Here is a 25854-nt window from a genome sequence, read left to right as displayed (position 1 = left end):
ATAGGAAATAGAGTTCTGGGCTAAACCACACCAACAGATCAAAGCCATCGTATTTATAATTCATGAGATCCAGAGCTGAAAGAGAGGCAAATGTAGGTAAAAAATTAATGACGAATTTAGTGGATATTGCATGATGTTTTCTCTTCCTGTCATTTGATCATAAACCTGAAAATAACTGGAAGATGGCTCACAGAGAAAATGTCCTTTGGATAACTACATCCCAGGTAAGTCTGATCTTATCAACTTCTTTCTATAAATGTGTGTGTGTGAGTGTGTGCTCTTCACACTGAAAACCTTTTCCTTTTTTGCATGCCTGCATCTTCCAGTAAGCCTTAAGAAAAATGCCTCTAATAATAGACAAGAGAAAGTGCCTTCATTGATTAAATGTTTGTTAAACGCGTTGGGCAAGAATAGGAACCGTTGTGAAGATGAGCCCAAAGATAGGCTGAGGTAGAAGATGGTGTATCTCAGGAGAACTATCTTCCAAAACCATTCCAGAGAGCTACCTCTTAGAGTGCTATCAGTTCTATGCAGTTGTCAACTTGGAATTTTTTATTAGTGTCTTCCAATTCTATTTTTTTTAAAAAGGAAAATCATGTATAAAGTTGCTTGAAGTCTTTAATATGTGCTTGCCATCTTTTACTCTCTTGTTATTGGAGTCTAAGTCAAACCTGATTATTAAGTCTTTAAGCTTGAATCATTCTCTAATTTTTGTTACTGTTATTCTATTATTCAGCAGGTAAGTCAAAGGCCTGAGTTGATACAAATGGCTGGAAACAATTTCACTGAGGTGACGGTCTTCATCCTCTCTGGATTTGCAAATTACCCTGAACTACAAGTCAGTCTTTTCTTAATGTTTCTCTTTATTTATCTGTTCACTGTTTTGGGGAACCTTGGGCTGATCATGTTAATCAGAATTGACTCTCAGCTTCACACACCAATGTACTTTTTTCTTAGCAACTTAGCATTCATTGACATATTTTATTCCTCCACTGTAACACCCAAGGCACTGGTAAATTTCCAATCCCAACAGAAAACCATCTCTTTTGTTGCCTGCTTTGTTCAAATGTACTTTTTTGTGGGTTTGGTGTGCAGTGAGTGTTTTCTTCTGGGGTCAATGGCCTATGACCGCTACATAGCCATCTGCAATCCTCTATTGTACTCAGTGGTTATGTCCCAGAAAGTGTGCAACTGGCTGGGAGCCCTGCCATATGCAATAGGCTTCACAAATTCTCTGGTATCAGTCTGTGTGATAAGTAGTTTGTCATTCTGTGATTCCAGCATCAATCATTTCTTCTGTGATACCACAGCTCTTTTGGCCCTATCCTGTGCAGATGCATTCAGCACAGAAATGGTGATCTTTATTTTAGCTGGGATCACACTTCTCAGTTCCCTGCTCCTCATCACGGTCACTTACACTGCCATCATCTCAGCCATCCTGAGGATCCAGTCTACAGCAGGCAGACAGAAGGCCTTTTCCACCTGTGCATCCCACCTCATGGGTGTAACTATCTTCTATGGGTCTCTGATTTTCACATATTTGCAGCCTGATAACACATCATCCCTGACCCAGGCACAGGTGGCATCTGTCTTCTATACCATTGTCATTCCAATGCTGAATCCACTGATCTACAGTCTGAGGAACAAAGATGTGAAAAATGCTCTCCTGAGAGTCATACACAGAAAACTTCTATCATGACAAATCTGTGACGTTACCATTAAAACACACCTGGATGGCTTCAGGCATTTGATTGTTCCATCAATTAGTCGTAAACCCAAAAAACAGGTTTAACACAAATTAAATTATAACTTAGAGACTTGAAATTTGGGTAGTTAATTATTATTTTGTTTATCTAGAATAACTGAACTAACATATTAGGAGTGTATTTCAGCATGTAGATTATATATACTGTTTGCACAGTGAGGTGCAAACACCATGACGACAGACACTGGTTAATACAGGAATCTCTGATCATGTGGATTTGTTTTGCCATACACTTAAATTTTGAACATTTATCTGTGAAATGTGACCTTTGATGACAAAAAGTGATATTTATAGAGTATGGTCTCCATCAAACACAGCAGAGTTTAATTTCTTAAAAAAATTTGAATTTTTTTATTCATTTTGAAATTATTATTTATTAATAATAAAATTTATTATTATTTTGAATTTGAATTCAAAAAAATTGAATTTCTTTCCAAAGTTTAAGCAGTTGATAAGCATTTAGAAGTGTGTGTGTGTGTGTGTGTGTGTGTGTGTGTGTGTAACTGCGGCACAATTCCTGAGACATTTGGAAGTATATTACAGAGATTACTTTTCAAAATCAGGCAGAAATGCTTTGTAAAGTCTATATAGTAAATAACTATGCCAATTAATTAATTTCTTCTCAAAGGACTTTAAGGGTTAGGATACGGAAATAAGTATACACAGAATTATACTTGGTGTATATGATTTAAAATAATTGGAGTGAACTCATATCTCATACATCATAAACAAATTTTCTATAAAGAAAATCAGTTTTCAATCTTGGGAGTGGCTGAAGGTAATTTATGGGAAGGGATCTGTGTGTGCATATGTATGTATTTGCTTTGGAGTTTTAAATTTTCTTCTCTGATCAATATTACTAGGGTCTGACTCCTGCAAACTTCATTTTACAATGCAACATTTTGCCTTACAAAGTCCTTATAAAGGACAACTTAGGAAACATACTATGCTTTAATTTATGGGCCTACTGAGGCTACTGTGTATCTATCTTATTACTCATTTCTGTTTATGAAGCCTAGAAGAGATTTTTTTTTCTTCTAAGCACAGTGTCTGATTTAGACTGGTTGCTCTGAAGATTTTTCATCAACATCATTGAGAACTATTAAATTGATTATATTTTTTTCCTCTTTCTACCATGGATTTTCATTCATGCATTCTAAATACGGTGCTCATTTTCTGAATAATTGTGAGGCTTTTGCACATTACTTATATTTACCCTGGTTCTAATACTATGTGTTATTTTTATCTTCACTTGCATTGCATGTGTATTCTGCTATAAATAATTTCAAGATTTAATATTTATTTAGTATTAAAAAACCATTCATCTAACTTTTTTTAATATTACTTTTTAAATATGATTTCTAGGAGCAAAAACACGACACACTCTTCTTGTTCATCATAAGAAGTAGAAATATATTTTATTTGTCCAAAGTTATGATTAAATTACCATCTATGTTTTTCAATATTTTCTTTATATTTGTTGCTGTATACCTCCCATTATTCTTTCCTCTAGCTACTATTTGTACTATTTGTTCCTGACTCTGTAATACACTTCTTTTCACAATGGGACATGTGTATCTTTGTCATTTATTCAGTCCTCTGTCTGGAAAACTCTCCTAGAACTTTTGCTATTGACCAATCCAGATAATCAACTTCATAACCTCTGGGACTATGTCTCAGAAGTGATTATGGTATGTTTAATTTGCCAGACATCTTCTTTAAAAAATATCCTGAAGGGACACCTGGTTGGCTCAGCAGTTGAGCGTCTGCCTTTGGCTCAGGGCATGATCTTGGAGTCCTGCGATTGAGTCCCACATTGGGCTTCTGGCATGGAGCCTGCTTCTCCCTCTGCCCGTGTCTCTGCCTGTCTCTCTCTCTCTCTCTGAGTCTCTCATGAATAAATAAATAAAATATTTTTAAAAATATGCTGAAAAAATTATTTCATTTAAAATATATTTGATACATCGGTCTTCAATATAAAGATGCTGGGTTGTTTTTGTTTTGTTTGGTTCAGTCATTTTTTTTTTCAATCTGGTGCCTTTATAAAATCCCTGTTAACCATGTGTATTCCTTTAACTTGCAATCTATTCACCACCTTTAGCATACCTTTTATAAAAAACAAATCATAAGATTGTTTTTTCTTAATTTGTATTATTTTAAGAAGTATTATAGGAGCAACTGAAGAGGCAAATTATGCAATGAAAATAAAACATATTGAATGAAATTGACTTCTTGATATTAGGTAGAGTTAAACACACTTGTGTTCATACACAAAGATTAGAGGCTTATGCAGAAAGAAATGTCAGAATATTGTACTATAATTGGAGAAAGTAGTATAGCATAAGTCAAGATTTTGTACTGAATATTTACCTTTCAAAATATGGGACAGCAAATGTGTGAACTATCTAAAAATAGCTAAAAGAGAAGTAAGAAAGGAAAATATTTCAGGAAAGCAAACTAGAAATAATGGTATTATGAAATGTAACTATACTAGAGAAAATATAACTAATTTTATATTCATTAAGTGTAATACATTCTCCTAAAAAGACAAAGACTATCTTCTAAAAAGACAAAGACAAAGAGTGAGTCAATATACAAACTTACCAATGTTTATAGCAGCAGTATCAATAATAGCCAAATTATGGAAAGAGCCCAAATATCCATCAAATAATGAATGAATAAAGAAGATATGGTACATATATATAGAGAGAGACAATGGAATATTACTCAGCCATAAGAAAGAATAAAATCTTACAATTTTCAATGATGTGGGTGGATCTAGGGAGTATTACGCTACATGAAATAAGTCAGTCAGAGAAAAACAAATACCATCTGATTTCACTCATGTGGAATTTAAGAGACAAAACTAATGAACATAGAGATAAAAGAGAGAGAGAGAGAGAGAGAGAGAGAGAGAGAGAAAGGCAAACCAAGAAACAGACTCTTAACTATAGAGAACTAACTGATAGTTACCAGAGGGGTGGTGGGTGGGAGGATGGCTTAAATAGGTGATGGGAATTAAGAAAGGCATTTGTTGTGATGAGCATGGAGTCTAGTATATAAGTACTGAATCACTAAATTCTACACTAAAAACTAATATTACACTACATGTTAACTAACTGGAATTTAAATAAAAATTTGGAAAAAAAATACAAACTCCGGTATATTATATTTTTTACACAATTTTTACCAAAATAAAGTGATATAAAACATTAGGAATATAACCACAGCATAGGAGAGTTTCTCCAACCAATGCGTAGCAAGGCAATAAAATGGACACTGAGGCTTTGCTGTGGAGAAAGATACACTATTGGAGTGGCACCATCCAGGAGAACAGGGAGCTGATGTTCTAAGATCCCAAACACCTGATGTCTTGCAAGTGAGGAATTTTAAGGGCAAAATCTGTGGCAATGGTCTCCTGAGTAGGTGGATGCATTGGCTGGAGGCCCATGAAGTCATGCCAGCAACTGTTCTGGTACCACTTCATCTGGTCCTCTGGAGATCTCTTCCATTTCAAGAGACCTGGAATCTGAAAAAAATATATATCTTTATTCTTTATGTCAGAGAGTTCATTAGGTGCATCTGATGATTATATCCCTAGGGTAATGCTGGTTAACTATTTGTCCTATAGGGTCCATTGAATGATAACCATCTTTATCCTCTGAACCTAGGCCTATGTGTTCCTTGACTGGTGCCATGCCCAGGGTTCATTTAACCTCTAGTGCTTGTTCTTCCATCTACACTGACAAGATGGACCCGGGCTTCAAGAAGAAGGAACTAATTTTATAGAACATTATTGTTACTATTCCATTTGCCTGAACAACACATCATCCCGATATTTTTGTGGCTGTCTACTTCACTTCTTTCAGTGTGACCCTATCATTGAAGACTTCTCTGAAAAAGAAAAAAAAATTTAAGAGAGTGAGTCCAGCTGTCTCCAAAAAATCTTTTCACTTTTTTTTTTTTTTCCTCCAGAGCACTTGTCATCACTGACATACAGATACTTCATTGTTATTTTTCTGGTCTCCTCAGTCCCCAGCATAGAAGGATACTTACTACATGGTCCTTGCTATTCTGCAAACTTCATGGCCCATCCAATGAACGGGGCTTTTGCACTGATGTTCCCTTTTTCTGAGACACTGTTCTCCCACGTACCAACATGACTAATTTTTCAAATCCTTCAAATATTTACTCAGATACCAATTTTTCATTGAAGCCCACCTTGACCACACTATTTCTGATTGCTTCCTCATGTCCTTACTCCAGGACCCACCATCCCCTAAGCTGTTCTACATTTTATTTTCTTATAATACTTTTCATTTACATGTTGTATCACAATATTTGTATTTTCTTTGTTTCTTCTTGCTGAGAATTTATAGTATTTAGAACTATAAATGCTATAGTTGGTAAGGCCATACTTTCATATCAACATTTGAATCTTTTTTTCCTAGCATCTATGAGCCTTTTATACTAGTTGATTGTAATTAATCCATCAATTTTGATAAATGTACAAAATTGAACTTAAAGGAGTCCCACTTTCTGACTTCAGTGCAATACCACTTAAAATTAATATATAGGGCAGCCCGGGTAGCTCTGCAGTTTAGCACCACCTTCAGCCCAGGGCGTGATCCTGGAGACCCTGGATCAAGTTCCCCATCAGGCTCCCAGCATGGGGCCTGCTTCTCCCTTTACCTGTGTCTCTGCCTCTCTCTCTCTCTCTCTCTCTCTCTCTGTGCCTCTCATGAATAAATAAAGTCTTAAAAAATAAATAAATAAAATTGAATATATAAAAAAGAAAAAATGCATTGTTTAGCTTGAAAACTAAAAATAAAGAATTTTTAAAATATCTAATTACTCTTAATCAAATGGGAAATAAAACAAATGTAACTTTGCATTATCTACATAATGAGCCATAGAAGGAATAACTAATACTACTACATATAAGCTAAAAGTAAAGCAACACTGAGATTAATAATGCAAATATTAATTTCCTGCATTATTAAACAGAAAGTAAATAAAACAAGCAGTTTTTACTAGGTGCAGAAGCAAAAACAATAAATTCAGTCTAAAGGGAAATAAAATTCGCCACCCCCAAAATGTTCATGTTTGGCATAAGAGTTATCTTTAACTAGTTATTTTTAAGAAACAATAGACACAGGAGCAGCTCTGAAAACCAAGTAGAATTTATGCTTTTGTAAGAGACATGTTCTCATTCATTTGGGGAATATAAATAACAGTGAAAGGGAATATAAGGGAAGGGAGAAGAAAAAGACTCCTAACTTGGGAAACGAACTAGGGGTGGTGGAAGGGGAGGAGGGCAGGGGATGGGGGTGAATGGGTGATGGGCACTGAGGGGGGCACTTGACGGGATGAGCACTGGGTGTTATTCTGTATGTTGGTAAATTGAACACCAATAAAAAATTAATTTATTTATAAAAAAAGACATTCACATTTATAAGGGAAATTTCTATTTGTATAAATATTTCCCTATTTGTACTAGGAAGAGTATTTACTGTGATTTTCCTGGTAATCTCCTATAACTGGTCTGCACCTGCCAAGGTCTTTCATTTAAACCATCTTAAATAAAATTTCCTGCTAAAGACAAAAAAAACAAAAAACAAAAAACAAAAAAGCTTTGGTTTAAGTAAAACCATCTTAAATAAAATCTCCACTTGATGAGCCATTAAGGTATTAGTTTTAATTGGGGTATTAGTTTTCCTTGTCATCTTGTTACCTGAAACTGGATGTGGAACCAGAAGACACAACAAAGCCGAAGAGTAGAAAAGACGGATTTTACTTGCAACAAGGAAAGGAAAACACTGGGAATGTTTCCCTAAACAGTGCTTCCTCAAACAACCAAACTGGGGAAATTTTGAGCTAAGAGTGCATGCATATTCATGAAGGGGCTTACAAAGGGGGAACTCAGTATAGGACTAGGCCAAAAGTCATTTTATGGTTATAGAATCAAGGTCATAGTTAATCAAAGTCGGGGGAGGGTAGCTAAGGGTTAGTATTATCAATTGTCTGGATCCAATTTATCCATGATTCGAGTGCTCAAAGAGGTTTAAATTCTGCAAAAATAACTCAAGAATATGCTTGGGTAAGAAGGCTGGTCATGCATAGAACATAAGATGGCCAGGGCCTGAAATGATTTTTCTTATCTCAAGAAAGCTTTATCTTATTTCTTTTTCTGGAGACCCCCTAACTTTTTCTGCTTACAGTCTTCCAAGCATACAGGAAGTATACAGGTTATTAAACTTTTGTTTTTATTTTGTTACTATGTCTTTTATTATGAGAGGATTGGGGATGTCTCAGCCAAGAATCTAGATAAATAGAGGGAATATTATTTTTTCCTTTCCCACAAACCTAATAAAGTAGGGGAAATAGAATATTAAAACTTAGGCAACAATTGATGAATTTGAAAGCAAGAAAAATAGATATGGCTTCTTCACCATCCCAGTAAAAATTTAGAGAATCACAAAGAAAATCAAGCCATCAGGCTCTTGATTGTATGGCTTTTAAGGCAAAAGGCAAGTATTTTCCCAAACCTTACACAGCTACATTTAGTCCTTAACTAAATGTAAACTTTTGTCCTTGGAAACATGCCAAGCAATCTTCCTTGGGAATTGGTCCGCAGGGATGACCATACCTTGCATTACTTTTGGTCCCCAGTAAATGAAGTGCCCTGGAATTAACAGGATGACAAATAAGACATACTCTGCTCTGCCTATGTTCACTATAGCTTCCTGGTATTTTTAAAAATAATTTCCTAGCATATTTTCATTTGACCAGGAACTGAGCAAAATCACTAGGTTGATTGATTTTTATCTCAGAACAAAACAAAATGAATACAGTAAAATTTAAAAAGAACTTATCTCAAAGAAAACAAATATTATATTACAGAAATTTTCAACTCAAATGGTTTTTATATTTGATTTGTAAGCAGAACTTGACATTGAAAAACTTCTAGGCAGATAATATTGGAAGAAGGTTTTTTTTTTTTCCCCCCAACTCGTTCACAGTAAGTATTATTGTTGCAGTTGCAGGGTTCTTGTCTCTCAGAGTTGAAGACTGAATCTCGTAGACACAAAAGGGTGTGGTGATGGTTTATTAAGTGAAGGTGAGAACAGAAAGAAAGCTCTCTAGAGTGAGGGGTCCCTTCGTGTTCTCCAAATGATGTAGTTTTGGAATGTTGGTGAGGTACAGAGACGAAGGTCAAGAAAGAATTCTTGAGATGTCGGGTGCAAAAAGGTGATTTTATTAAAGCACAGGGACAGGATCTTTGGGTGGAAAGAGCTGTGACAGAGTCATAAAGAGTGGTCCATTAAATACTTTCAAGTAAGGAAGGGGGTAGCGTAAGACTCTTAGGAATTTGGAAGTAAGGTTTCCAGGACCTTGAGGGGGCAGCTACTGTTAGGAAAAGGTCATTTATTACTTCTAATAAAACCTTACTCATGAGACTCTTCAGATGTATATTGTTGGGTCATATGCTGCCAACATGTATCATGGAGAGTAGAGATAAAAGAAGTTTCCAAAGGAATTTTTGTATGTTAAAGTAGACTTACAGGATTCTGGCGATTGGGCTACCATTGGCTTTTGACCTTAGCAAAGTGTCAACATCCAGGCAGTTGAGTTTCTAGAGGAATGTCACTCTGCCTGTTTCAAGGACTTGTCAACTGGGGCTATTATATAACAAGAAAATTTAATAATTTTTCTTCTGCCTTTTTTCCCTCACATCATTATTCTCTGATAATTCTGACATTATCAGAAAGGTATGGATATACATACCATTTAGACCTTACCCCAAATAATGCCAGGATTTGTGAAATCAGAAATGTAGAGTTAATAAAATCAGGGTCTATGAGTAATGAACATATTTTATTTTTTCATTTTTTTAAAGATTTCATTTATTTATTAATGAGAGGCACAGAGAGAGAAAGAGAGGCAGAGACACAAGCAGAGGGAGAAGCAGAGGGAGAAGCAGGCTCCATGCAGGGAGCCTGACGTGGGACTTGATCCGGGGTCTCCAGGATCAGGCCCTGAGCTGAAGGCAGGCACTAAACTGCTGAGCCACCAGGGCTGCCCAGTAATGAACATATTTTAGAAATTTAATCTTGAATGATCAGGTTAGGAGAACATCATATCTTTTGGAAATTAAAACCAATATGTAGTTAATTTTAATATATCTTCTAAGGCCCCTAAATTTAAAATTTGTCATTTGTATTAAATAATATAGAGAAAAGGACACTGGATAAGGCATTGAAATTTTTTTTATATCATCATTTGTTATATGTCTAACTTTTTGGGGGGTTTTCCTAAATCAATTATAAACAGGAATATAGTATTATGCACATGTTCTCTGGAGTCCATCTATCTTGATAGAATCACAGAACCTACAATGAATAGCTTTGACTCTGGATAAGTTACTTAAATTGTGCCCTTTTTCTTGTATTAAAAAATATGGCTATTAGTGGCACCTATGGTACAATAGTCTCATGTGGACTAAATGCATTAAGAAGCATTTAGAATAGAGTCAGTCTCATTTTAATTATTCAATATATTAACTTTAATTATATTGTATTCAAATGCCAAATTATGCCTATTTTTATATTTGGCAATCAAATTAATTTTTTTTCAGTCATGGTCTACAAACCACTCATTATCTTCAATTTTTAGAAACACTAAACTAATTAAATGTCATGTGGTCCACATAAACACAAACCTTTGTGAAGTCATTCCTGCTAAGTATCAAATTTGATTTCTTCACAGTTGACAGAAATTAAATACTATGGAGAGAAAGAATAACACACCCGGTGCATGACTTCATCTTTCTGGGATTGACAGATTCTGAAGAGATCCAGTCGATCCTCTTCATGCTGTTTCTCCTAATATACCTGGTTACTGTGCTGGGCAATGCAGGGATGATACTGATAATCCGCCTGGATCTCCAGCTACACACCCCCATGTATTTTTTCCTTAGTCACCTGTCATTCCTTGACCTCAGTTACTCAACTGTCATCACACCTAAAACCTTAGAGAACTTACTGACTTCTACCAAGCATATTTCATACGGGGGCTGCCTCGTCCAGATGTATTTTTTTGTCTTCTTGGGGGCCACTGAATGTTTCCTTCTCTCCTCAATGGCCTATGATCGCTATGTTGCTATCTGTAATCCTCTGCATTACCCAGTGGTTATGTCCACAAGATTCTGCTGTTCCCTCGTCTTTGGGTCCTATTTGATTGGCTTTGTGGACTCCTTTGTCACTGTGCTTCGAATGAGCAGATTGCATTTCTGTGACTCCAATGTAATCCATCACTTCTTCTGTGATACACCCCCAGTTTTAGCCCTGTCTTGCACTGACACACATGACATCGAAATCATGATATTTATTGTTGCTGGCTCCACCCTAATGGTGTCTCTTATCACAATATCTGTGTCTTATGTGTCCATTCTGTCTACTATCCTGAAAATTACTTCCACTTCAGGAAAGCGAAAAGCCTTCTCTACTTGTGCCTCTCATCTCCTGGGAGTCACCATCTTTTATGGCACTATGATTTTTACTTATTTAAAGCCAAGTAAGTCTTACTCCCTGGGAAAGGATCAAGTGGCTTCTGTTTTTTATACTATTGTGATCCCCATGCTGAATCCACTTATTTATAGTCTTAGGAACAAAGAAGTGAAAAATGCTCTCATTAGAGTCATGCAGAAGGGAGAAGGCAATTGAAATAGGTGATGCTAAACTTTTCAGCTCATTGCTTTTGCCTCCCCTACAGTCTATTCCCTTTGTGTGTTTCCAAACCAATTGACTCCTTTAATTTTTTTTTTTTGTATTTCCGTTAAACCATTCTTTACTTGACCAAATATGATCTCAGACATTTCCAGGAAGTCTATAGAATTTTCAAGTTATAATAGAAAGCCATAAAATATGCTTTAAGTCTATGACCTAAATATGTGTTTTGGGAGTGTCTGGGTAGCTCAGTGGGTTAAGTGTTCATTCTCTTGGCTTCAGCTCAGGTCATGATCTTAGAGTCCTGTGATCCAGCCCCACACTTACCTCTGCACTCAGTGAGGAGTCTGCTTGAAAATTCTATAGACTTCCTGGAAATGTCTGAGATCATATTTGGTCAAGTAAAGAATTGACCAAATTCTTGTTCTTCCTCTGGCTCTCCCCTTCTCAAATAAATAAATAAACCTTAAAAAATTAATTATATGAGTTTTAAAGAGCAACTGATATGCAAAATGAGACAGTATAGTTATCATCTTCTAAATGATACCATACAAATTCCTATGAATAATTCCAAATTCAGAGAATTTTATCGTGGAAAAGAGCTTTATTTTAGACACAATGATTGCAGTTTCAGAAGTGTTTTTTTTTAACATATGGAGAAGAATATAGCAGGTTGATTGTGATAACTTGCTTTAGAATCTAATATTCCAAGATTTATATTCTAAATCTGCTACCCTTTTAGGTGTATAACCCTTAATGGATTGGCTTGTTTCTTCAACTGAACAAGATAAATAATAATTCCAGGGCAATAGAGTTAATTATAAAGATTAAATCAGATAATGGATGTAAAGCATTCAAGGCAGTCCTAATAAGTGTTGGCCATTATCCTTAGAAGGCTGACTTTCCTGCAATATTTTTAATGCCCAGTTGCATTTTCTTAAAGAATATTTACTTGTAAGGTGGCTGGGTGGCTTGTTGGTAAGCATACAAATCTTGATTTCGGCTCAGTTCGTGATCTCACTGTCATGAATTGAACCTTGCATTGGGCTCTGTGCTCAGCATGGAATCTGTTTTAAGATTTTATTTATTTATTCATGAGAAACACAGAGAGAGAGGCAGAGACATAGGCAAAGGGAGAAGCAGGGAGCCCAATGTGGGACTCGATCCCAGGACCCCAGGATCATGACCTGAGCCAAAGGCAGAAGCTCAACCACTGAGCCACCGAGGTGATCCTGCTTTAAATTCCCTTTCTCCTTCTTCTGCCTGTCTCCCCGACTCTAAATAAATAAATAAACAAATCTCTTAAAAAAGAGATTGTGTTTTATAAGTTACTTTTGACTGATTGACAAACAACAACTAAGGAAAAACTCAATACTTCACATTTTTTAAAAATTTAAAATGATGTCTGTTAACATTGGAGAACATGTTAACCATGGAAACCACAGAAAAGAAGAAGGGAATAGAAATGGCTTAGCAGTCATCAACAGTTTTATGCACATTCCTCTGGATCTATAGTTACATTCACATGTGTATATAGTAATTATATAAGCAAAATTTCTGTCATTTTCTATGTGCTTTTCTACAGCTTTCTGTATAGTTATAAGTTTCTCCTTTGATAATGCCTTTGTCACTGAAATCTGAGGCGAATATGTTCTGAGTATTTGGGAAAAAAATCAAGACTCTCATCTTGCAAGGCTTTGGATCTGAAATGTAAATGCATCAACTTAAAAATCTAAATGTAGTGGTGTCTCTTTCGTGGCTACTGGCTAAATATTTAAAAACCTTACTACCTTTCTGTGACATGTTAATAATCTTCAGTAAAATGCTACTTTGCTGAAATTCTGTTTTTTTTTAATTATTGCCTTCTAATTTTTATAGGTTTCCTATGTCACTAAAAATAAATATTGAATGAAGCATTTGATTCATTTCTTTTAATTTTTTTAAACAGATACAGTTTAAAAAAATAAATGAATTCAGAATTTGTGGCAACCCGTAAACTGTAGTCATACCACTGACATTTCCTTTATTTTTCATTTTTTCTTTACATAATCTGAATTACAGTTTTAATTTTCTCTACTACATAGAGGTTAAGGATGTATTTTTCCATTTTCTGAGTATTTGATTTTTTTTGTTTAAACTTTTCATAACTATATAGTTTTCATTTCAGGCCATAATATTGTATAATTTTTATTTTTGAAATGTAACTATAGTTGATTATTTTTCCTAAATATTTTTTAAATGTTTAAAATAAAGGGCAAATTTGTAAAAGTGCAAATTCTCTTTTAGAAGTAAAAAGTTTAAAATTTTTTCACTAAAAAATGTCAGCAAGCTCGTTCAAATTTTTTAAATGTGCATTATTTTCCTCCATTTAATTATTTTAAAGTTTCCTATCTCATATATCAATCCCACTTAAAATTATTGACTTATTTTTGCTTTTAAATCCATGTGGTCTAATCTCTTCATTGCTTTTGTTATATGTTTTTGTTTACAATTAGTAATAAGTATATAATAAATATTTATTGCTTAATAATATGCATTTTTGACTGATCTTTCATCTTGCCTATGCACTATGTCTTTTAATGTATTTATAGGACTTTTCATTTTTCTGGTCTTTTTTATAAACTATCCTTTCACCTTGTTTCTGTTGATGTCAACTTCTATGATTAGAAAGTATATCCTGTCGGTTGAGTTGGCAAAGATGGCCAAGAGATTCTGTGATTTTGTAGACAGCACTTAAGTTGAACAAATGCTAATTAAATTAGATTACATTGTAATTAAAGTAAGACTACCATATCTTCCTTATAACTTATAAAGCATGTGTGTTATTACATGCATGTAATATAATCTATGCACAACATAAAAGATTTAGACTATTGTGTTTGCCCTGTAAAATTCCTTGTTATAATTATTGCGTATTGTATTTTATGTAAGATGTGATCAGCCATAATTTAAGACATATTCTTCTTGCCATGCCAGAATGCTATTTAATACAAATATGATAAAGAAAATAAGAGTAGAATAAATAAAAAAAATTAAAAAAGAGTAGAATAAATCATGACAAAAATATGAAGAGCTGTGTCTGCTTCTAAATAAATGATAGATATGGTAATAACATATTTTGTTGAGCACTTATAGTGTGCCAGACAATAATCAGAGGCATATAAATATATGTGTGTGTGTATATATATATATATATATATATATATATATTAACATAATTTATCTTCACAAGATAACTTTCAGGTAGGTACTTAGCAATATCCAAATGTTAATCTCACATAGTGGAAAGCAATTTTCTATTCCTTCAGGCAAAGACTTAAGAACAGTTCCAAAATTGTCTTGTTGTGTCACCTGCACTCCAACAGCATACCACGTGGACTCTAAATACAGAATATATCCAGTCTCTCAGCACATTTTCTGTCACCACACTGGCCAGAGGGACCGTAGTCAGGAACTATACCTGTGGGCCCTTGCTTGTTGCTCTGTTTGATCTTAGCCTTCCTGAATCTAATCTCAATGTAATAGCCAGAGTGGTGAACAGTAAATTGGATCATACCACTTTCACAAATCTGACCATACTTCTCATCCCACTAAGAATAAAAACCAAAACATTTTCAGGAGCCACCCAGTCCAAAATTATCTTCTCTCCACTCCTTATGCCTACTAATTCATTCCTTGTCATTCTGTCCATTCATGCTTACTTTGTTTCAATAACATGTCCTCCTGGGGTTCCTGGGGCTCTCAGTCCATTAAGCAACTGATTCTTAATTTCGGCTCAGGTCACGATCTCGGGATCATGGGATGGAGCCCCATATTGGGCTCTGCACTCAGTGAGGACTGTGCTTCTCTCTCCCCCTTTCCCTCTGCCCCCACCCTGCTCATGCTTGTTCTCTCTCTAAAATAAATATATAAATCTTTAAAATCTTAAAAAAAAAAAATAACATACCCTCCTAACTCTCCCTGTGCACATTAGTCTCAATACTGCCTGGAATTTCCCCTTTACTCCTCTTCACCCTGAAACTTCCTTTTCATATGCAACTACACAATCTTGTTCTTCTTTTCTTAATAAGAGTATTCCTTGCCATCTGATTTAAAATTGCACCTGCTTCTCACCCTCTTTCTTGCTTCATTTGCTTTTATAACAGTTTATCTCCATCTAATAAATATACATGTTTGACTTATTATATATATATATAATATTTATATATTTTGTGTAAATAATATATATATATACACATATATACACAAAATCTTTTTATGTAGGCTCCATGCCCAGCCTGGAGTGGATCTCAGTGTGGTACTTGAGCTCACGACCCTGAGATTAAGACCTGAGCTAATATCAAAAGTCAGACACTTAACCAACTGAGCCACCCAGGTGCCCCCAACTAACATTTTATATATTTAGCTCCTTCCTATTGTTTCTTCTATTCCTCCCCCACTGCCCCTATATCTTAAGCCAGGATTTTTACTTACTTTGCTCAATGCTGTACCCCCACCACCTAGGAAACTGCCTTAAAAAATGTATCTGAAGGCAGAATTTTGCAGATAATAAACTTGGGGCACAAAGAGATTAAGTAACTAGTCCATGGCCACTCCGTGTTAAAGAAGAGTTCACATTGGAACTCAGACAGTCTAGAATCCAACCAAGGTCTTCAACAACACTCTGAGCTAAGAATACTACTATCAGAAGTGCAAACAGAGAATTCATTATCATAGTAAAGAAAGCATTAAATAAATACCAGGGTCTGTTAAAAGATGCGTGTTGCTGGTGGAAGACAATGCAATTTTGACAATACTAGCTAAATTTTCTCAACCATAACAGCACAGTCCTCCTTGCAGAAGGAGTGATTCTGGAAAAGAAAAAACAATTTATCTGATGATGGTATGTTCTGGAGAGAGAACCTGTAGTAGTCAAGGCATAGGGTATGGTGGTATAACAAAAGGATTCAGAACCAGGGTGTTTCAGGAAAGAGGAAACAAGTACCCTCGGCTATAATGTTGCAGAGTTTAGCTGGCTAGGGGTTGTGGATGGCTCTTTTTCACAAGCTCATCCCAGGAACTACATTTCTTCTGTCTCCCAGATCTGGTCCTCTTCAGTATCATTGAAGAGGGTTCATCCAGCATTCTGCACATTGCAGTCTGAGAGGAAGGGGAGGTTTTCATAATGGGAAAACAATTCCTTGATTTTTGTTCATACAGAGTTTTAAGGAGTAATTAAATGTATTTAGTAGATATAGAACTATTCAGGTCACCCTCTTTCTCTGATGTGAACATCTTTAAGCAATTGTACATTTCATTTAATTTTCAAGATTATTCACAAAGAGTTGCTTGTAATATTGTATTATTATTGTGGGGACCAAGTGACATTCCTTCTTTCATTTCTGATATATGTAATGTGTATCTTGTCTCTTTTCAGTGGTGACCATGGGAATTATAATATCCATATTTAATATAATGCAGTTGACCTAGAATAATATTCTTCTCTCTTTTTCTTTCTATTTTTGTCATAAATTATACTTTTATGCATGGCTTAAACCAATAAGCCACCAATAAGCAACCAGCATAGTTTTACTTTGGCCATTTACTCTTTGAAGGAATTACAATTAAATATTGGATATTTGTCATATTTATCTTTTTTAATATTTTTGGTGTTATTCATTTCTTTGGGTATACATATATTTTCTTCTGTTATACTTCTTTTGCCTGGATAATTGTTGAAGCGCAAGTTCGCTGGATATAAATTATTTCAGTGTGTATATATTAATTCCTTGCAAAAGTCATTTTTGTTTTTATTTTTGTTAGATATTTCAAACATTTTTATGGATATTAAATTCTGGATGGACAGTGACTATCTTTCCCTACTTTAGATACGCATCTTCTTTATGTCTGGTGCGAATCATTTCTAATGGCATCTGCTATACTCCTTTTACTTTTTCTTTTGTATCTGACATGCAATTTCCTCTGAATGCTTTTATAATTTCCTATTTATCTTTATTATTAATCAGTGATACAAATGAGTGTAAATGTGTTTTGTTGATTGATTGGTTTCCTTTTTGTATTTCTTTCCTAGTTTCTCCTGATCTTCTCAGGCTTGTGGCTTGGTGTTTCCTTAATTTTAGAGAAGTCTTGGCCATTATATTTTCAAATATTTCTTCTGATTCATCCCCTCTTTATTTTTGTTTTTTATATTAGACTGTTTGATATTATAACACAACTGTTAGATAATCTTGTTTTCATTTTTCTATAAGTTTTATTCTGTTTTCTTCATTTTTATTGTTTACCTTCATTTTCTGATTTTTTTCCTCATTTTTTTTTGATCTACTGATGATCCTCTTGAAGGAATTTTTTGTCTTTTATACTGAGAGTGTGTGGGTGTGTGTTAATTTCCGGTGCTTCATTGGACATTTCTTAATGGTTTCCATCTATCTGATGAAATATATACTCACATATTATAGTTTACTGTCTTCACTAGATCTTTTAATTTTAAATATATGATAGATGATAGATAGATAGATAGATAGATAGATAGATGATAGATGATAGATAGATGATAGATGATAGATAGATGATAGATAGATAGATGATAGATAATAGATGATAGATAGATAGATAGATAGATAGATAGATAGATAGATAGATAGATAGATAGATGATAGATAATAGATAGATAGATAGATAGATAGATAGATAGATAGATGATAGATAATGATAGATTGATTTTAGAAAGAGAGAAGGAATTAGTATGGGTGTGTGGGGGGTGCACAGAGGGAAAAGGAGAGAGAATCTCAAGCAGACTCTGTGCTGAGCATGGAGCTGGACATGGGGCTCAATCTCATAACCCTGAGATCATGACCTGAGCTGAAATCAAGAGTCAGACACATAACTTACTGAACCACCCAGGCACCCTGACCACTACATCTTTTAACCTAGTAATTAAAATGTTTAGTCAAGACCCCCAGAAAGACCTGTTTTTGAAAAGCTGCTTTTATTACTATTTATATGAATTATTCTTACTATCCTTGGCTGAAGATGGCAGAGAAGACTTAAATGAAGGCTCTTTCAGGCTTGTCTGTTTTTTCTAATAGCCCAAACCTGGCTTTAATATACATAAATATACGGGAATCCCTGGGTGGCTCAGCGGTTTAGCACCTGCTTTTGGCCCAGGGCAGATCCTGGAGACCCAAGATCGAGTCCCACGTTGGGTTTCCTGCATGGAGCCTGCTTCTCCCTCTGCCTGTGTCTTTGCCTCTCTCTTTCTTTATGTCTATCATGAATAAATAAAACCTTTAAAAAATAATATATATAAATATATATTACATATATATAACATATAAGTATTCAATGCATATAATATACATGTTAACATATATATATATATATATATATATATATATATATACTTGTATTTAATTTAGCTAATTTCTTCCTACCTTCATGCATGGTAGTCACAACTTTCTCCTACCTTTTGCTAAATATGAAACAGTCCATGTGTCTCATCTCCTCTTGAAAGAACTTGTCTTCTCTTGTAATTCAGATTACTTGGATGTTTGCAACCTCTGTTCTTTGACACAGTCATGAAAAGTTACAATCTATAGAGTATTTGGATGTTTTAAAACATTATTTGTAGCTTTCTACATCCTGAGTGAAAGTGGAAATTTTATACATTTATTGATTTATTTATTTAGGATTTTAATTACAGATAGTTAACATACAATGTTATATTAATTTCAGTGTACAATACAGTAATTCCACAATTCCATATATTACTCAGTGCTCGTCAAGATAAGTGTGCTTTTAATCGCTTTACCTGTTCATACATAGTCTTAAATCACACCCAGTGATTTAAGTGCTGTGATTTCAAATATCTCCTTGCTAGATAATGCTACATGTATCAGTGCAATATTTATTGGGATTCTAGTTCCACATCTCAAAAATGTAATGGAATCTCAGAATCAGCATAGATATAATGGATTAAACTGATCTCATTTCTTCCTTCCTTTCTTGTTTCTCCTTCTTTCCTCCTCTCTCTCTCCCTTCCTCTCTTTTTTCCCCTTTTTTGTCTTCATCTTATTAATCATCTGTGCTCAAAACCTGACAATTCTATGTGTTTCGATAAAAGGAAAAAATATCAAATCTAGTGAAAATCATTTTAAATGTATTCCTCTTTCTTTCTTACTTCTGCCAATATCTTAAAGAAGATTTTCAATACCACATAAATTATAGATAAATTTATAGATTATAGTCTGGAAGCCAAATAATGCAGTTGGCAAAGTGAAAAAAAAAATCAGTGTATTCTTTCATTCCATGTATCAATGTGCTTCAAATCAGGGACAACCATCCAATGTACTTTTCAGTTTTACTCAATGCTAAAAAGGTCCTTTATTTATGAACTAATATATATCTTTACATTATTTTTCATTGTCTCTTTTAATCTTTGTTCCTGAAGCTGTAAAGCTATAGGTACAAGCAAAATTTTGTAAAAAAAAAAAAATGTGTGTGTGGGTCCCTAGGTGTAATAATGAGTGGTACCACTCCCATTACAAGCTTTTGATTCCTCAATCAGTGAATCTTGGCTGTAGGAGAAATAGCACTATGTACTAGATGCTCATTCAGAGCATATATAGCCTTTATTTATGATCTTTATTTTTAAAGTCCAAGAAGATTTGAAAGAGATCAATAAATTGAAAAACATATTTTTGTCATAACATTTCCAACTGGAGAAAATGTGACATTCTTAATTTGTTTCAATTTAATGTTTAGTATGAATTAATAAACCATTTTTTCTGAAACATTCTTTTCATTGCCTCTTTTACATCTTTGTTCCTTAAACTGTAGATGATGGGATTCAGCATGGGAATCACAATGCTATAAAACATTGAAACTATCATGTCATGGTCTGGAGCATAGCTGGAACTTGGTCTCACATACATGAAAACGATGGTTCCATGATAAATTGACACTCCAGTTAGGTGAGAACCACACGTAGAAAAGACTTTCCACCTCCCCTCAGCAGAATGAATGTTCAGAATGGCCAAGACAATGAAACCATAGGAGATCAGAACAATGAGGATAGTGACTATCTCAATAGAGCCCACGAAGTAGAAGAGCAGCAGCTGGTTTGTGTGGGTGTCAGAACACGAAATGGCAAGTAGTGGAGGGATGTCACAAAAGACATGTCTAATTTCATTGGATGCACAGAAGGATAGGCTGAACGTGGCCACTGTGTGTACAGAAGCATGCAAAATGCCACCAACATAGGAAGCAACGATGAGTGGCACATAGACCCTGGGTGACATGCCCACAGAATACAGGAGAGGGTTGTAGATTGCTACATAGCGGTCATAAGCCATGGCAGCCAAGAGAAAGCATTCTGTGGTTCCAAAAGTAACAGCAAGAAACATCTGTGCTGCACATCCAAGGAATGAAATGACTTTATTCTTTAACATAAAATCTACTAACATATTTGGAGTAATTACGGAGGAAAAGCAGGCATCCACAGATGATAACACACTCAGAAAATAGTACATGGGGTTGTGGAGCTGGGAATCTACAATGACCAACAAAACTAAAACCAAATTTCCCATCATAGTAAAGAGGTAGGTTGCTAGAAACAGGAAGAACAAGGCTGTTTGCAGCTCAAGCTTATCTGTGAAGCCCTTCAGTACAAATATGGTGACTTCTGTAGCATTCTTCATGTTGATATCTCATAGAAGAAGCTTGAAGATATTCACAAAGTTATAACTCATATTAATATGATAAAAGTGAGCAGTTGTGTAACTGAAGGAAAGTGAATTCTGTCCTCATATTTATTTCATGGCAATGCATAATTTCCGAGTAGCTGATCAGAAGACAAGATGATGAGTCAAAGGTTAATGCCATTCACTGTAGAATTAAATAGAAGCTATGAGTTTTTACTCATTGGTTCAACTTATGTCATTTCTAAAACTGTGAGGTCAAATGGTCACTTTACCACTGAGTTCTATTAGCTATTTTACTATTAAACCACATTAAACACAAATTGAACAGCTAAATATGTTTTTCTTGTAACATGCAACCACAAGATAGTATATCAATGAATGCAACACTGGAGTTCACACCAGAATTCTAAACCTTTCAGAAATTGTGTAAAATGATGTGCTACAATCTACTCACCCTCAGAATTATGGCATTAATATTCATCTCAAAACATTGGAACAAATATTGAAGGAAAAATGATATTAAAATAAAATATTTAAAATAAAATATAGAATGTGCTAAATTAGATTGGTTTGACAGAGTAACAGCCTACTAGATTGTAATAGTTTATGAGTTTATCTCTAAATTTTTCTGACTCTATTGTTATTTTGAATAGAACTAACCAAGACTGTTTTCAAGAAATGGACCATGAATGGATATAAAATTATGTGACAATATATACCTCAGTCAATGTGTTTTTAACTACTTAGTATTATATTGTTCTTTTGGGGATAAATATTTGGTCATTTGGATGGTTTCTGGAAATCTACATTATTGATAATGTGTGTTTCTCTAGTCTCTCAAAATTCTATAGTAAACATGGGAGAATAAGAAATCTGTTTTCTTTTCTTTCAAAGTATTATAGTTGATTATATATTGTTGATTTTGGATTCAGTAAAAAAACACATAGGTAATTACTATATAAAGTTAACAAATTCATAAAGATCAGTAATTGAAAATGTGACAACACAAAACAATCTATGCACTTTGACACTATACTTAATATTTAAAAGGAAAAAAATAACAATAAATGAAAATTAGAAGGTGTAGAAAAAATTTTTCCTGCATAGTGCCATGTTAATCAAACAAGAAGTCAAAGGTCTATTATTGGCCCATAATATGACAATAGTTGGAGGATAGTCTTATTCAATTTATTTATTACAGTTTTTTAAAAATAAATTTATATATCCATCCATAGGAAATCTGAGTCAGTCTTGAGAGCACATAATCTATTGCAAATGATATTGTGTTAATTATTTAAATTCATAATGTAAGTCAAGTCCTAGTTTCCATACATGACATGGATCCCATCAGTAAGAGAGAGAGCCATTTGGACTAGAGAGAGTGATAGAGAAGAGAGTGCATCCCAACATCTTCTGGGAGTGATAAAGTCAGGATCACTTAGAATTGTTAAATCAGGAGAAAACATTTTCATAGATTGTTGGAAAGATTAAAGGCAGAGGAAATAAATACTCATATGAGACATCAGAAAAAGCAGAATGGCGGCTGAATCCTGTGTATTGGAAATAAAAGTTACAACAAAACAAACCAAAGCACTCAAACCATTTATTCTAATTAACTGAATATTTTTGAGTTTCTCTAACAAAATAAAGTGCATTTAAATATAACATTTCATTAAAAAACTGAATAAATTGATTGTAAAACCCCAAATACATTTTTTCTTAAAGATTTATCTATTTATTTGAGAGAGAGCATAAATGGGAGGAGCAGAGGGAGAGGGAGAGAGAGAGAAAATCTCAAATAGACTCCATGCTGAGCATAGAGCCCGACGCAGGGCTCAGTTTCATGACCATGAGATCATGAACTGAGCTGATCCCAAGAATTGGATACTTAACTGACTGAGTCACTCAGGCATCCAACATCTTTTTCTTATTATAAAAAAGGAAAAAGATGCAATAGGTAGAGATGATTTGAATATTACCCAAAGGGAGATCAAGAAAATAGTTTATGTGGATGAGGTAAAAACAGAAATGAAAGAAATAAAAAATAGACCTTGATAAATATAATGAAATCCATGTTTTAATACAACTGAAGTGAAGACACTGAAATCCAATACAATTCTTGGCATCAGGTCAATGATATATTTGGTACAAGGAAAATTATATAGATCTGCAATCTGAAAGTATGTGTTCCTCACCCAGCTCCATTATGAAAAACCAGATGTGATACCAGGCTTTCTCTCCAAAGCTTACTCCTCTTTTTTTTTAAGTTTTTAATTGTAATTATAGTATAGTTAATATCCAGTGTTTTATTAATTTCAAGTATGCACTAGAGTGATACAACCCTTTCAAAGAGCAATAAATTTAAATGACAAAGTCTTTAGACTTTAATAACATCTGATCAACTTTTTATAGTTAATGTATAATCTTTTCCAAAAATGTAACTTTCTTAGAATACAGAAACTCCAAATATTTTGGGCTTAATGCTGAAGCCCTAAACTTGCAAAGGAGTAGAAAACAGAGAAATAACACTTATTAACTTGTAGGATGGACTTTTGCACACATTGCTTTATCTCACCTCGTAGCTATTCTCACAGATACCAAGTGTCAGAGCCAATATTCAATTCCAGCTCTCCCTCAGAGAGCACGCACTTTTCACCCTTTTTCATTGCTGCTTATTATACCTTGGCTTCATTCTGCAGTTGATTTCCCTTCCTAGCTCCCCACTGAAATAAAACAAAACATGACTTTTTATGTATTTGAATATTTTTTTTTGAATATTTTTTAAGTTGCTAAGACTAGAGAAACATTATGAAATAAGGAGTAATCTGAAGCGGCATCTACATTACATGACTAGCAAAATAAACTTAAAAGAATTATTATTTTCCTTATTGTACCAAAATATAAGCCCCCAGAGAATTGAATAAGTCAAGTGTTTTCTGGCCCTCTATTGATAAATTTTATCTTATTTTATTTTGAACTAGTCTGTTTTCTGACATGAGAAACATGAGCACACACATCTGCTTGGAGCCTTCTTATTACTTTTACAACAGAAATTCATTATTTTCCATTACCTTTGTTTCATTCCAGGAAGTGGTGTTTTCCAATTCTTAGATCATGCCTAAATCTAGTTTGTGAAGAATGCATTCTGTTCACCTATACAATAGACAACAAGTAAAGACTTTAATATTGAGGATTTCAAAGCATATTTGACCTGGTTGTTTTAAGTTTCACATCCTAAGTATTCCACAAATTATCTGAAAATTTCTCTTACCTATAGAACAGCAAAGGCAGATCTAGGTACATTATAAATATGGTTCACTTAGATTGTTTATATGAACTTACTCAGCTGTTTAGAAACCCTACAGGGAATGCTCCAACAGGAATATGCCTTAATTATCCTTGGTTCAAAATAACAACACAAGGATTTATTCAAATGAAAACTAACTTCTCTGAGAACCAATTTCCTCATTTTGGCAATATAAGCAATTTTTTAGAGTCAATTAAACATGTACATTCTTACTCTGTTCAAATTATAAAGTATGTGGTTTTAACAAACATTTAAAAGTATGCATTTTGAACTTATTGGAAGATCATTATTCAAGGTAATAAAAAAAGTTCAAAAAATCCCATAGAAATGTGGGGGAGACATTAAAAGTTTAAAGCTCTGTGGGACTTGCTAAATCATGTAATTTTGTGAATCCTGAATGTTTACTAATCTAATATTTTGTGAATCTAATGTTTACTCAGATTAAATAAAATTATTGATTGGTTGATAAACTGATGTACTCATATGCAATTCACACACACACACACAGACACACACACACACACACACACACACACACACCTAGGATCAAAATTGAGACATTTAACATTTGTTGACCTAGGTCTACTGGGAGGCCCAGTAGAATTTTTATTTTTCTTTAACTTTTTTGGAGGGGAGAGTCTCTGTTCTTATCCATGCTTAATCAGTGTCATGAAGGAACCATGAGACACTGAAAAGATCTCAGAAATACGCAGCACGTACTCCCTTTGAAAAGGACAGGGCTTCACTTAGAATAAAATGCTGAGAAGCATGTCAGTCGGGTAGGTAAATATACTAGGAATGAAAGTTTCAACAAAGGAGAGTCTTCTGGAAGGTGTAGGACCCAAAAAAGACTGTTAAAGCAGTACGCAAGTCTAAAGTGTATTCTTTAGAAGGCAATATCTGCTTAGACTCAAGAAACAGCAGGAAGGCACCCCGATGTTTCTAGCAGCAATGTCCACAATAGCCAAACTGTGGAAGGAGCCTCGGTGTCCATCGAAAGATGAATGGATAAAGAAGATGTGGTTTATGTATACAATGGAATATTATTCAGCCATTAGAAATGACAAATACCCACCATTTGCTTCCACGTGGATGGAATTGGAGGGTATTATGCTGAGTGAAATAAGTCAATCAGAGAAAGACAAACATTATATGGTCTCATTCATTTGGGGAATAAAAAATAGTGAAAGGGAATAAAGGGAAAAGGAGAAAAAAATGAGTGGGAAATATCAGAAAGGGAAACAGAACATGAGAGACTCCTAACTCTGGGAAACGAACAAAGGGGTGGTGGAAAGGGAGGTGGGTGGGAGGGTGGGGGGACTGGGTGACAGTGCCTGAGGGGGGCACTTGATGGGA

General features: G+C 34.5%; 2 protein-coding genes and 1 pseudogene across 2 annotated transcripts; 2 read left to right on the top strand and 1 right to left on the bottom strand.

Annotated features, from left to right (window-relative positions):
- On the top strand, nucleotides 767-1699 carry OR8I2P (olfactory receptor family 8 subfamily I member 2, pseudogene; annotated as a pseudogene).
- OR8H4 (olfactory receptor family 8 subfamily H member 4) lies at nucleotides 10554-11490 on the top strand. The gene is given in 2 exon segments (NM_001388999.1): nucleotides 10554-10577; nucleotides 10579-11490. Coding segments are annotated over 2 exon segments (936 nt in total).
- Nucleotides 11491-20249: 8759 nt separating this feature from the next.
- Nucleotides 20250-21188, bottom strand: OR5T2B (olfactory receptor family 5 subfamily T member 2B). The gene has a single exon (NM_001389184.1). The coding sequence runs from the start codon at nucleotides 21186-21188 to the stop codon at nucleotides 20250-20252; it is 939 nt and encodes a 312-aa protein (NP_001376113.1).
- Nucleotides 21189-25854: the final 4666 nt, after the last annotated feature.

This window comes from Canis lupus, chromosome 18 (genome assembly GCF_011100685.1).
Source record: "Canis lupus familiaris isolate Mischka breed German Shepherd chromosome 18, alternate assembly UU_Cfam_GSD_1.0, whole genome shotgun sequence".
In the NCBI taxonomy this organism is placed as follows: domain Eukaryota; kingdom Metazoa; phylum Chordata; class Mammalia; order Carnivora; family Canidae; genus Canis; species Canis lupus.
This window is presented reverse-complemented; position numbering and strand designations above follow the sequence as displayed.